The sequence below is a fragment of the Impatiens glandulifera genome, chromosome 8, assembly GCF_907164915.1.
Source record: "Impatiens glandulifera chromosome 8, dImpGla2.1, whole genome shotgun sequence".
Lineage (NCBI taxonomy): Eukaryota > Viridiplantae > Streptophyta > Magnoliopsida > Ericales > Balsaminaceae > Impatiens > Impatiens glandulifera.
In genome coordinates, this window is record NC_061869.1 from 20,523,702 (window position 1) to 20,536,787 (window position 13,086).

The window sequence follows — 13,086 nt, forward strand, 5'->3', positions numbered from 1 at the left end:
TTCGGGACATAAACGTCCAAAAAATGAACATTTTCGATAGATAAATGTCCCGAAAATGTTCATGTTTAGGAGAAAACGTTCTGAAAATGTTCATAAACGTCCCAAAATGTTCATATTTGGGACGTTTTACTCCAAAAAATGAATATTTTCGGGACATTTTTCTCCCGAACTTGCACATTTTCAAGAGAATAACGTTCAAATTGACATATTTTTTCACATACACTTATTTTTAAGTTCAAATATAAGGATGACAATTTGAATCCACACCGCGATAACCGAATCGAATTTCCCTGTTTGAGGTTGTTTTTTCCCAAAACTAAACGGGGATGGGGCGGGGATGGTATTTGTGTCCCCAGCCTCGATTCGCCCCGATCTCACCCCAATTTTGCCCTGAACACTATAAACACAATTAAATATATAAATTCACCAATATATTTATTTATTTATTATATTTTATAAGAGTGATAAGTTTATTTCTTTATAATAATATAAAATTTTAATATATTACAATATATATTATATTAAAAAATTCATTTATAGAATTTTATTGTGTAATTTTTATTTTTATAAACAATGCCCTACGGGGATTCCCTGAAACCAAATGGGGCGAGGATAGTATTAAAATAAATCCAAAAATAAAAACGGAGCGGATATGGTAAATGCTTTCTCCGCCCCGAACCGCCCCATTGCCATCCCTATTCAAATACACTTATTTTTTAATATACATTCTATCAAATGTTCATCTATAAAATTATGTAAAATATTATAATTGTGTATATAATGTTACAATTGTTTATAATAATGTTCATCTACACATTCTCTTGCTCGTCATTTAGCATTTGACGATATTTTGTCGTAAACTGCGTAAACTTCATGTTGATAGATGACCTTAGGATCAACACATTGAATTTTATTCTAAAATCTTCAAGCATTCCCTTTGCATTTTTTTTGTTAAATTAGAATCTCACTTTACTTCATTTCCTCTATAAGTCTGTAGATGCATTATACGGTAGATTCCACAATCGATTTTATTTTTGGTATATTGCCAAGGAAATGCCAAAACTCTGAACGTGAATTGAGCTATTACAATGAAGATTCTTGAGTCGACAGTTCTCAAGAACTCCGCGAAGGAAATTTTTTGTTTTACCCATGAAATAATTTTTTTAAAAATAGATGTGAAATATAAATACTTTTAGAGAAAGTTCAGATTATTACCAATGGATGAGCTGTGACATATTTTTCTTCTCATTCTAAATCTTCTGGCAATGGAAGGTTGTCGATGATTTGGATTTCTATCTTTGCCATATTGAAATATAACAAATAAAAGTGATCGCTATTTAAAATTGGGAAGAAGATCTGCAAAGTACCATTCGAAGATGCGAGCTATCATTTCCTCATGAAGTGATGAATAAAAATATTATTGGTTCATATATGCACCATGCAAATTAACAACCCAATAAGACCATCAAATTCAAAAATAAAGATACTAAACAACCATAATAAGAACATCAAATATAAAAAACAGCTTACAGAAGAGACTAGAGTAAAGAAAATTATCCTCATAGATTTGATTTTATTTTTATTCCACAAATTGATAAGGTGTGCCCACGCATCGACAATGCCAGAATCCATATAGCATTCACTTTTCAATGTAAGCAAATGCAATATGTGTATCGTGATATGCTCGGTCTTCAATAACACTTCTTTACTGAAATTAAAATGAAGAAAACACATCATAATAAGAAAACACATTATAATGACTATGAAGAGTTCTATGGATGTTATCTTTCCGGTTCATTTGAAAAAATGAACTCCACTATGATTTTATCTTGGTCATCTATGTTGACCTTGTCAAAGTAAGTTAAATACTTTTTCATTTTGGTTGCCATATAGGGAGATTTAAGGGCCTTCAGAAGATACATTTTCCTTTTAGGATTTTTTGATTGAAACTAGCCCTAGCCCTTTTGTTATATGTTCTTCTTCTTTACCTCAAAATACCATCATTTACATAGAATTTTGTAATACAACCTCCACTTGGGGTCCATTTCTCCAACCACCACTTCAGGTGTTTTTTCAAGCACTACGACTTCAACCACCACTTTGGGTGTTCTTTCAAGCTCTACGGCTTCAACCACGACTTCAGGTATTTTTTCAAGTTTTGCAGCTTCAACCACTATTTGTGATCCCATTTCTTCAATCACCACTTAAGGTTTCTCTATAAAGAATTTTTGGTGGGCATCCCTAAGATATCCGTCTTTGCACATAACAGCGTATAACACTTGGATCGAGGACTCATACATTGGTCTTAGGTCCCATTTTTTGTGATGCTGACTCTCTTACACCTTCCAACGCTCGTGTGGCTTTTGAAATGTTTTGTGTAAATGTAGTAATCAACATGAATGCATCATTAACTATCTACCCTAACCATATCTCAACCTCATCCTCAATATGATGTGATGCCTTCTAATGCATTACCTTTTAAGGTGCTGCATTTTTAGTTACTACCACTATCTCATCCTAAGAAACCCCCTCATATTCCTTTGTCTCATGCATCTCAGACTCCTCATCTGACATCTGTTGGGTGTTTAATAAGTGGAGATGGAAGTGGAAGGCGTCCAACATTACTTCCAAATATGAATCATCCTTATGTCGATTCCTTGTCCAATCTACGCTTCATCTTATTGTTATTCCAACATGACAATATCATAAATTGTCATTCATGAGGTATTTGGAGTTCAGAGTTGCATATACAATACAAGTAGCAGATATGAAAACATATATATTCAATATGTTAGAAACATTTACATTTGAATAAACCACCAAAATAAAGTATTGATGATAAAGATTACTTACAAAGAGAAATTTATGTGGTCAATTTAAATGATTTTTTTTGTTTTTCTTCCACTTATCGTAGAAATCAGCTAATCTCTTAGGTACGAAATGACATCAATTAAACTTTGAGATATTATGAACGTTAAATATAGATTTGAGAATTTTAAACCTAGAGGAACAAAAATAGATTTTAGGATTATTAATAATGCATAAAAGTGTATATAATAATCCTTAAAACTTTTATGTCCTGAATATGAACATTTTCTCCCGAAAATGCACATTTTCACCAGCTCTAACCAAAAAATCTATTAAAAAGTTAATCGCAAACCTCAATCGCAAAACCTTAATCGCTAAACAAAAACGTCTTGAAAATAGACATTTTGGGGACACATCTAAATAAGAGCAGATCAAACATGTAAGAATATTCAGGAATTTATCTTCGAGTCTTTTCGACATATTTAGTGATGCAGTTGTGGGAAAAATCTTCTCCTAAAACGAAGAGACATAGGTTTAGAAACAAAGAGAAATTAAGAGAAACAAAAACAAAGAGAAGACGGATGATAGTAGAAATGAAGACTTACTATTTTGAACTTTTAAGCTGAAGAAGAAGGAAGAAGACGCTCAATCACTAAAGAAGACACTAAATCGCCGAATTGCGGAAAGGAAGAAATCACCGGAGATGGAGCTGAAGAGACGCCAAAGAGGGAACTAAAGATAAGAGAGTGAAAGAATGGGAGAAAATATAAAAATAATATAAAAAATATATAATATCTTTTTTATATGGTCGACGTGGGGCGACGTGGCCTGCCACGTAAGATTCGTGGAATTGATTTCATTGCCCTTACGCTGGCCAATAATTTTTCTCATATTTTATAGAAGTAGACAGAATTATATATTATACTAAAGCCAAACTGCATTCATCGTGGTGGGTGATGCTGACATTTGGTTACCGCCACTACTAATTACTAATTTCAGCCATATTATGAATATAAGCTATCTATAAATAAGTGTGTTCATAGCGTTAATCATTATCTATAAGTGAAAGAAGAAGTAAAAACATAGATAGATCATAATCCATAGATATGGGAGCAGATGTTTCTAGCATGCAACATAAAATAAGTTACATCAATACAACTAGAGTAAGTTCTAGATCCACTAGTCGTTCGGTTTTCCCAATCTCCGGTCAAGTGATCTGTAATAAAATCGTTGGAAATGTGCTTACATTTCACTCTTCGGCCAAATGGTGGGTGTTGATTCTGATTCGGATCTTCTAAAAACGATTATGAAGAAATAAACTTTAGAAAATTAGGAAGGACAATAATATTTTATAAAAGAGGAAAAATCTGAAGATTCTCAAGTGTTGTGTATCGACCTTTACAAACAACCCTTATAAATGAGCAAATTAGTCTAGAAACCATAAAATATTTATATATACAAGCCCAAGCCCATTAATAATTAAATAAGCCCTAATTGCATAAAACACAATAAAGACCCAAAATTTTTAATTTGCTTACAATCAATACTTAGACTCATAATCTGCCCCGTAAGTTTGATTTGGTTTGAGATTTTTCACATCGAACAACGCTCGTATTTCGGAAAACTTGACTCTTGCTAACGCCTTGGTGAAAATGTCTACACGTCGCTCTCTAGAGCTTACGAACTCTACGATGATCTATCGGTTCTCGACACATTCACGGATCTAATGGAACCGAGTGTCGATGTATTTGTTGCATCCATGAAACACCGGGTTCTTCATTAATGCTATTGCAGACTTATTTTCGACATAGAGGGTTACCAACCTCGGCTCGCATCCAAGTACCTCTCTCAACAAGTTTCTTAGCCAATGTCCTTGACACAACGTTGTAGTAGTTTCCATAAACTCCGCCTCACATGAAGATAAAACAACAGTTTGTTGCTTTTGATATTGCCAAGCGATCAGATTCACGTTGAGATAAAACATCATCCCTCCCGTGCTTTTCTGTCGTTTGTGTCACCGGCTATGTCGTTGTTAGTCAAACCAACGAGTTCTTCAACTTCTCATCCTTTTCTCAATAGAATCATATAGCTCGTTATTCCCTTCACATAAATAATATTGTGTTTTACTGCCTGTTGGTGTTCGAATCCCATCCTTCCATCAAATACTTGCTCGAGTTGCAATCCTCCATTGCAAATTATTTCAACACCTTCTTTGCATAAGTTGCATGCTTTACCTTGATTCTATCTTTCTTCTGGTCCACCTCGATACCAAAATAGTATGAAAGTAGCCCGATATCACTCATATCGAACTCCTTCATCATCTATGTTTGAACTTCTCAACACCCTTGATACTTGATCCTATAACAATTAAGCCGTCAACGTATACGCCAACAATGAGTACTTCTCCATGATTTCTCGTGTACACAACCTGTTCTTGAGAACACTTCACAAAGCCGAAACTCATTATTCTTTTGTTGAGACAAGTGTTCCATAACCTTAGTGCTTGACGTAGTCCGTAGAAATCCTTGTATAAGTTGTACACCTTGTGCTCTTTATTCTTGATGATGAAGCCTTTATGTTGTGCACCATAGAATTCTTCTTCGATGTCACCATTGAGAAATGCTGATTTGACATCCAAGTGGTGAATCTCCCATCCACGATGAGCTGCGATGGTAAGAATTAGCCTAACTGTGTCAAGTTTTACCACCGGTACAAAAGTCTCCTCAAAGTCAACGCCTTGCTTCTGCACATAACCTTTCGCTACCAATCTCACTTTGTGCTTGAGGATGTTGTCTTGTGACCGGGTGGTAAGCCGGTGAGCTCGCATGTCTTGTTCTTCCCAATACACTCGAGCTCTTTGTTCATGGCCTCATTCCACGACTCTTCGATTGTCGCCTCGTGATATGTTATGGCTCTTCGGTGGTCAGCAACAACAATTCATCAAGATTCATCTCTACTAGTGGTGCCTCCACATATACATCAGCGAGGAAACGAAGTTTGATGGGACAAGCTTTGGTTGTGAACTTATCCGAGCTCTTTTGATGACGATGGGAGTTTGGTGTACATGTTCTGTTTTCCAACTCCGCTAGGTTTTCGTCATCTTGTAAGATTCTGAACTCCAAGGAATTTTGTACAAGCTCCTTGTCATCTTTGTACTACTCCCACTTCTTCTCCTCTTCAAACACGACATCTCTACTCACACGGATTTTCCCATAAGATGGATCAAGAAACCTGCGCGCCTTGCTTCCGTCTTCGAACTTCACATTTCTGGTGATTTTCTCGTCGAGCTCATTGAGCTTCTCTCGATGGTTCGTCATATGGTTGCTTGCCCCATTGTCAAGGTATCACACGTCGATGTGATTATACTCATTGCCACTTGTAATGTGTTTCTCCATGACTTTCTCTTTATTGAGCAACACCATATCTAATTCCTAATTGGATGGTTCTTGCATTATCTCTTCAAGGTTTCTCTCATCGTCTTCAGGAAAAGCATTTGTCACTCCCTCAACAAATATTATTGATGGCTCCTCGTCATAGAAGGTGGTGAAGTTTGTGTCATCATCGTGCCTTTTATTGGGGGCACTCGGACGTGTAGTGCTCATACTTTTGACAAGCGTAACACTTCACTATGCTCTTGTCTTTGCGGGGCTTGATGTTTTCTTGTCGAGATGAGCTTTCTACACGACCTTGCCCTTTTCCACAACCTCGGTTATCTCCACAGTTGCCACTATGACTCGACGATCTTGAAGAAAAATTGGCTTCTCCGTTTTTCTTCATTCGTGACATCCATTCATCATGCATGAGAAATAAGCTCCTCCACTTGTTCTCCGTACCCGCGAAGTCTCTCTTTGTGGATTTTGAGACGACCGACGATCTCCTCAACAATCATATTCTTGAGGTCATCAAATTGTTCGATCACTGTAACGATCTGCATGCAGGGGCGGAGCCACCCATGGGCTAGGGTGGGCTCTAGCCCCACCACCTAAGTTAAAATATTTTTTTGATTATGGTGGGCTCCACCCAATTAAATTAAAAAAAATAAAACAAAGTGAATAAAAGTCTCTTTAAAGAATGATCAAACTTCTCATCCGGTTATTGTTATATTATATTATTATTATATTATATTATAGTTTTCTTATAAAGATGCACACAATTATTCTTTTTTTCTTAAACGTTTAATACATCCATCAAATCTTCCGAGCACATATGATCGATGATTGTTACCGAAGGAAGTGGAAGTTGAACTAATGTTACGCATTGCAAGATCGGCTTAACTCTCCTCCTCCATTACATGTTTCATTCTCTTAATCTCTTTTATCTGTAATCTGTTCTGTTATATTTTAAATTCTGATCAACAATCAATCGAAAACTGATCGAAGCATTATGTAATTTGTTCTGTTATATTTCAAATTATATTATGTGTGTTTTATTTAAATTTTGTTAGGGTTATAATGGAACTATCAAGTATGGAAGCTAAAAGAAAAACTATTAACTCATTTTTTAAACCAAAAGGTCAGTCATGTCCAAGTCAAGGGAGTAATCAATCAACTATCGATATCTCAAATATCCATGTTCAAGAACCTAACAAATCTCCTAGAATTGATGTTGATGTAAGTTCTCTTGAACCTGATCCATCATTACGTATTCCGATGTGGAAATATCCTTTTAATCAAAGGGATGAAATTAGACGAACTTATATCAAGATGGGGCCATATCAACCTATTAAGGATGAGTACCCGCCGACCAAATTTGGAAATCAAAATCGACGATTCCAAAGTCATTGGTTTAAGAAATTTACTTGGTTAGAATACTCTTTTTTGAAAGATGCTGCTTTTTGTTTCCCATGTTTCTTGTTTGAACATAAGCAACCCCAAAACCCTACATTTACAATAAATGGATTCAAATATTGGAAGCGAGTTAATGATAAGGATAGATACTCTTTTGTTATGCATATAGGATGTAATACTTCACCACATAATAGGACAGTTGAATATCTTGATAATCTAATGAATATCCCTTGTCATATTGACAAAGTACTAAATGCACAGTCTTCAGATGAAAAACAAAATAACAGATTACGACTTACAACAACTATTGAAAGCATTCGGTGGCTCACTTTGCAAGCGTGTGCATTGAGAGGGCATGACGAGTCTCCATCTTATAATAATCGTGGAAATTTTATTGAGATGATAAAATTTATGGGAAAATTGAATGAGAGTATTGGAAACACTATCTTAGAAAAAGCTCCAAAAAAATGCAAAGTATACTTCTCCGGATATTCAGAAAGATGTATTGAATGTTATTGTCAACCAAGTGAGAACAAAGATTCGCTAGGAAATCGGGGATGTCAAATTCTGCATTGACGAAGCAAGAGATGCATCTAACAAGGAGAAGATGGCTATTGTGTTAAGATTTGTGGATATTGATGGGGTTTTACGAGAACGGTTCTTTGCCATTGTAAATGTGGCTGATATAATTGCTACAACACTTAAGAAAGAAATATCTGATGTTCTTGGTCGTTATGACTTGCATATCCATAACATGAGGGGAAAAGGATACGATGGTGCTAGATTTTGATGCACAAGATTTACACCACTTGAGAACACAATTGGCTCACTATGAGCTTGACATGCCCGTCAATGAAAGATTTCAGAATTTATCAACTATTTCAGAATTATGTCGAAAATTAGTTGAGACAAATAAGTCAAAAACCTACAATTTGATCGATAGGTAATTTTATCATTTGTTATAATCTATGAAATATAGCTATATTGTTTACTTATACTAATATATTTATTTAATTGGCAGGTTGATTCGTCTTGTTTTAACTCTTCCCGTTTCTACAGCAACAACGGAACGAGCATTTTCAGCTATGAAGCTCGTGAAAACAACTCTTCGTAACAAGATGGAAGAAGAGTTTTTAACAAATTCTATGATCGTCTATATTGAACGAGTGTTGTCTGAAAACATTGATAATAATACAATAATTAAAGAATTTTATTCTAAAAAGAATAGAAGGGCACAACTTCAATAATGTGTATGCTAAATGTTTTGAATGTACTATTTTGTTTCATAATTTCATAAAGTAAACGTTCATACATATTTTATTTTATATGTTTGAATTTATTAATTTATTGTATCAATTACATGAAAAAAAACGGAGCATAGAAAGTTATATCTGAGGTGCAAGTTGGAGTCAGCCCCATGTAATTTTTCATCCTGGCTCCGCCCCTGTCTGCATGTATGTTTGTAGTACGGCTCTAAGGAACATCTTGACGACGAAGATATACTCTACCTTCTCTCCCAATGAGTGGATACCAGTAACAATGGATGTCAATTTCATGGCAAAATTATCCACTGATTCCCCATTCTTCATGCGAATCGCCTCGAATTGTGTCTTCAAGGTTTGCACTTTTACCTCCTTGACTCACTCCATTCCAACATGCATTATCTTTAGCGTCTCCCACTCTAGATGACAGAATCCTTCTCGGTCACCATGAGAAGAACGTCCTCGGGGAGCGCTTGATAGATGGCGGCGAGAGCCATTCTATATATCCTTCCGTTTGTTGACCTTGTCGAGCATCACAATTTCCCACACTCCTTGTGCTTGTAAGTTTACACGCATCTTTAACGCTCACACCGAGTAGTTACTCTTCATGAGTAACGAATATGAGAGTGTCACGTTCCATTCTCTTCTGATCTTCATTGTCGTCGCATCTCTGGTTGATCTTATCGACGACATGTTCTTCAGATAGGCTCTGATACCAAATGTTGGTTCTGATTATCGGATTTTCTAAGAACGGTTATGAAGAAATGAAACTTTGGCAATTGGAAAGGACAATAATATTTATTAAAAGAGAAAATGTCTTAAAATTTTCAAGTGTTGTGTATCAACCTTTACAAACAACCCTTATAAGGAGTAAATTAGCATAGAAACCCTAAAATATTTATACATAAAATCCCAAGCCCATTAATAATTAAATAAGTTTTAATTGTATAAAAGACAGTAAAGACTCACAATTTTTAATTTGTTGATAATCAAAGCTTAAACTCATTTAGGACACATTTTGAAGATTCTAAGGTAAATGATAAGTTGGTGAATATTATTTTTTTTTGCTTTAGGTTAGAAAACAAATTAATCTTATTTTAATTTTAAAGTATTAAATTAAAAAAACTTACAAACATATTCCTTTTTTAGGTGAGATGTGTATTTGGTTAGGTTTGATTTCCACTAAGAAGTGATGACTATGGAGTTCTTACTTACTCTTAAATTCAAACCCTAATGAAAGATTTTTAATATTTTGAGATTCAAATAAAAAAATGCTTTCTTTTGTACATTTTGAAAAGACAAGGAACATATTTCTTTGGAATCTTAGCTAAACATAGACAGTTCAAAAGCATCAAATAATGGTGAAATAAACTATTTTATCTTAAAGCAAAACTTTTTCTTCACTAAAATACCGATGATATATGAATCCTTTTTATTAAGGTTTTCATCTGTTTCAAAGCCCATCTCTTTGTTCTAATAAAACTCTAAAAGTTATCAAAGTCAAATTGTAACTAAAATATCTACAAATAAGTACATGCAGAGATTTTCATCATAAAATTATAATCTTATTAAATATATGGTTTGATCTTCCAAAAATAAACTAAATAGATCTTGAAATTTCATTCTCAACTATAAAGGTCTAGAAATTGTTTTTAAAATGTTTACAAGAGGAGATGAACAATGACAAAGTTTCGACATATCAATTGTACACAAGAATTCACAATTAAATAGATCAAGAAATCCCACAAGGAAAAAAGAATGTTGCTCAAAATCTTTGATATCTAAATCAGAGGACCATTCCTAGCCTTTCAAGGTCTCGGCCCACTGCAAACATAATAACCCAAAATTTTGGTGTTAAAATTATGATGATGAAAGGTACTACTAAGGTTTTAGAAAGCAAAATTCAATAAATTAAGGTGATAAATATTGCAATTAATGTAAACAAATAATATAAAACATATAAATTCTTCTACTTTTTTCATTTGAATTTTTAAATTTAGAAAGTTAACAATGATTTCTAGATTTTAAGTAAAACTATGTCATTTGACTAGCATCAATATTTATGATTTATAAATGTTATAAGTGTGTAAACTCGGACATATAATAATGAAGACATGAGTTTTATGTTCTACATTCATTTATATAAAAGGTTTACCCTTTGAATCGGCCGGAACCACAATAAGGTGTAAGACGATAGTTGTCGGAGGGAGTTGCAACATGAGAGGAAAGAGCTTTCCATTCAAAGGATTTCGGCAACAAACAATGAGATCCTCAATTCCAATCTCCTCCTCCAATTGTCGACTCAATTCCTCTACCCCATTTCCTCTAAATGTAAAACTCATCTCCTCTCCTTCATCTTCTATATTCCCCGATTCATCCGCTATTTTGTAATATATAGTCCGCCCATCAACTATTTTTGTTTGTGTTTGTGCTTGTGGAAATTCGACCACCTGTTCCTAACATTTAAACGTAGATCAATCATAATCATTTTTTAAAAAACAGAATTTAATTTTTAGAAAAGTCTAAAAGCATATCTACCTCTCGTATTTTCGTGCTAGGAGTTTCATTGTTACTAATTTCTTGAGGACTTGTACTCTTTGGGAGGATGTCAAGAATATCTACAGACCAGAGGATCCAACCTTGGGTACTACTCCGACGAGGAATATCATGCGTGACAGAATTTCTCCAATGTGGGAGACCATTGTTTGCGCGAAGGAACTGACCATATAGTGTTCGGAGTTTGACCTTGTTACCTTCATGTATCGCCTCCCATTCTACAGAGGAATCGAGGCGATGGGGAACCGTTTGAACTACCTTTCTTCCTGACAAACCAAGGTAGAAGGGAATGTTGGAGGCGGTTAGATATTTGTTGTTGTAACTTTTAAGTCGGATCATATTGTCGGCACCAGGAACAAACTCAACTGTCCAACGGGCTGTCTTTGATGAACCGTCTCGATCTTGTGTGATCGATTCTTCATCTTCTTCAGCATGAAGGTACTTTCCGTGGTGGCTAAGCAGGCGCACTGCCTTTGCGTTTTCAAATAAGTTGATTGCCTAATCAATTCAACCACAAAAGAATACATATTGTTATTTTGTTCTTTTTATTTAATATTGAATTCATATATAGAAAATCATTTGATGTATTCAAACACTCTTTTACTTCTTCAATTGGCTCCACATCCCACAAAACCCAATTCATAGTTGAATTCATATGCGGTTCATCATGGGTCACTGAATTCCTCCACGGCGGCGGGCCACCATTAGCACGAAGAAACTTTCCAATGAACGACCTTAACTCAACTTTAGTACCGACCCTTTTGGGTGTCCATTCAATAGGAAATTCTTTAAAACTAGCCGGTTGTGATTGGATTACTTTGTTTCCAGTCATACCTAATAGAAAGGATTCACATGTGGCTGTTAGATAGAACCCATGACAGCTTTTGAGTCTGATTGAAGATCCACCGTCCACTGGTTCGACAATCCATCGGGATTTAGTTGAGGATACGTTTCGGCTTTGGCGGATTGTTTTTTGGTCGTCGTCTGCTACTAGGTATTTGTTGTTGTGGCTTCGGAGCTTGATGGCTCTGGCTTTGGTGAAGAATTCCATGGTTTTGGATGATGAGGAAATACAAAGGTGGGTTTTGGCCTGTGGCTTTTGTTTTCTCCTTTGGAGTTTGTATTTGTAGTGGGTATAGTTTATAATAAGTGATATGGGTTTTTCTTTGGTCTATCGATTGAACAGAGTCTGGTTTCGTGGAAGGTTAGGTTGGCATTTGAAAGAGAGATGCGTGGACGAAGAAACTTCGACTACAAGAGTCAAGTAAACTAATGAAACAAGTCTTAACTTGTAAGTTGTAATCTTTTCCAAATTTTACATTTCAAATTTAAGGTTAGGAATTATTTAAACAAAGAGTAAAAAAAAATAATAATTATGTATAATTTTGAAAAAATAATAATTATTTTTTATATTAATATAAATAAATAAATAAAAAATTAATAATTTAAAATATAAGATATTTTAGTATTTTTAGTAAATGATTTGAGTGATTTAATAGATAAGAAAAAATAAAATAATATTTGATTTTGTTTAATTTATTTAAAAAATTTTAATCACACCAAACTTAAGAGAAATATGATATTAAATTTTTATTTTTTATTTTTAAGAAATGAGGTGTGATTTAATTAATAAATTTAAAATTAAAAAAAAAAAATCATTTCCTAAAATCAAA

General features: G+C 34.4%; 1 protein-coding gene across 1 annotated transcript; it reads right to left on the reverse strand.

Annotated features, from left to right (window-relative positions):
• Positions 1-10,528: 10,528 nt before the first annotated feature.
• Positions 10,529-12,575, reverse strand: LOC124912496. Its single transcript, XM_047453128.1, has 4 exons — positions 12,018-12,575; positions 11,396-11,911; positions 11,013-11,313; positions 10,529-10,681 (listed from the first exon to the last, which is right to left on the reverse strand). Exons 1-4 carry the CDS (start codon positions 12,462-12,464, stop codon positions 10,644-10,646), a joined length of 1,302 nt encoding a protein of 433 aa, XP_047309084.1. The 5' UTR covers positions 12,465-12,575; the 3' UTR covers positions 10,529-10,643.
• Positions 12,576-13,086: the final 511 nt, after the last annotated feature.

Coding starts and splice junctions, on each gene's coding strand:
- LOC124912496 (XM_047453128.1), bottom strand. CDS start 12,464: ATGGAATTCTTCACCAAAGCCAGAGCCATCAAGCTCCGAAGCCACAAC. Junction 11,314..11,395: donor CTAGCACGAAAATACGAGAG/GTAGATATGCTT, acceptor TTTAAATGTTAG/GAACAGGTGGTCGAATTTCC. Junction 10,682..11,012: donor GGTTCCGGCCGATTCAAAGG/GTAAACCTTTTA, acceptor TTATGTTTGCAG/TGGGCCGAGACCTTGAAAGG.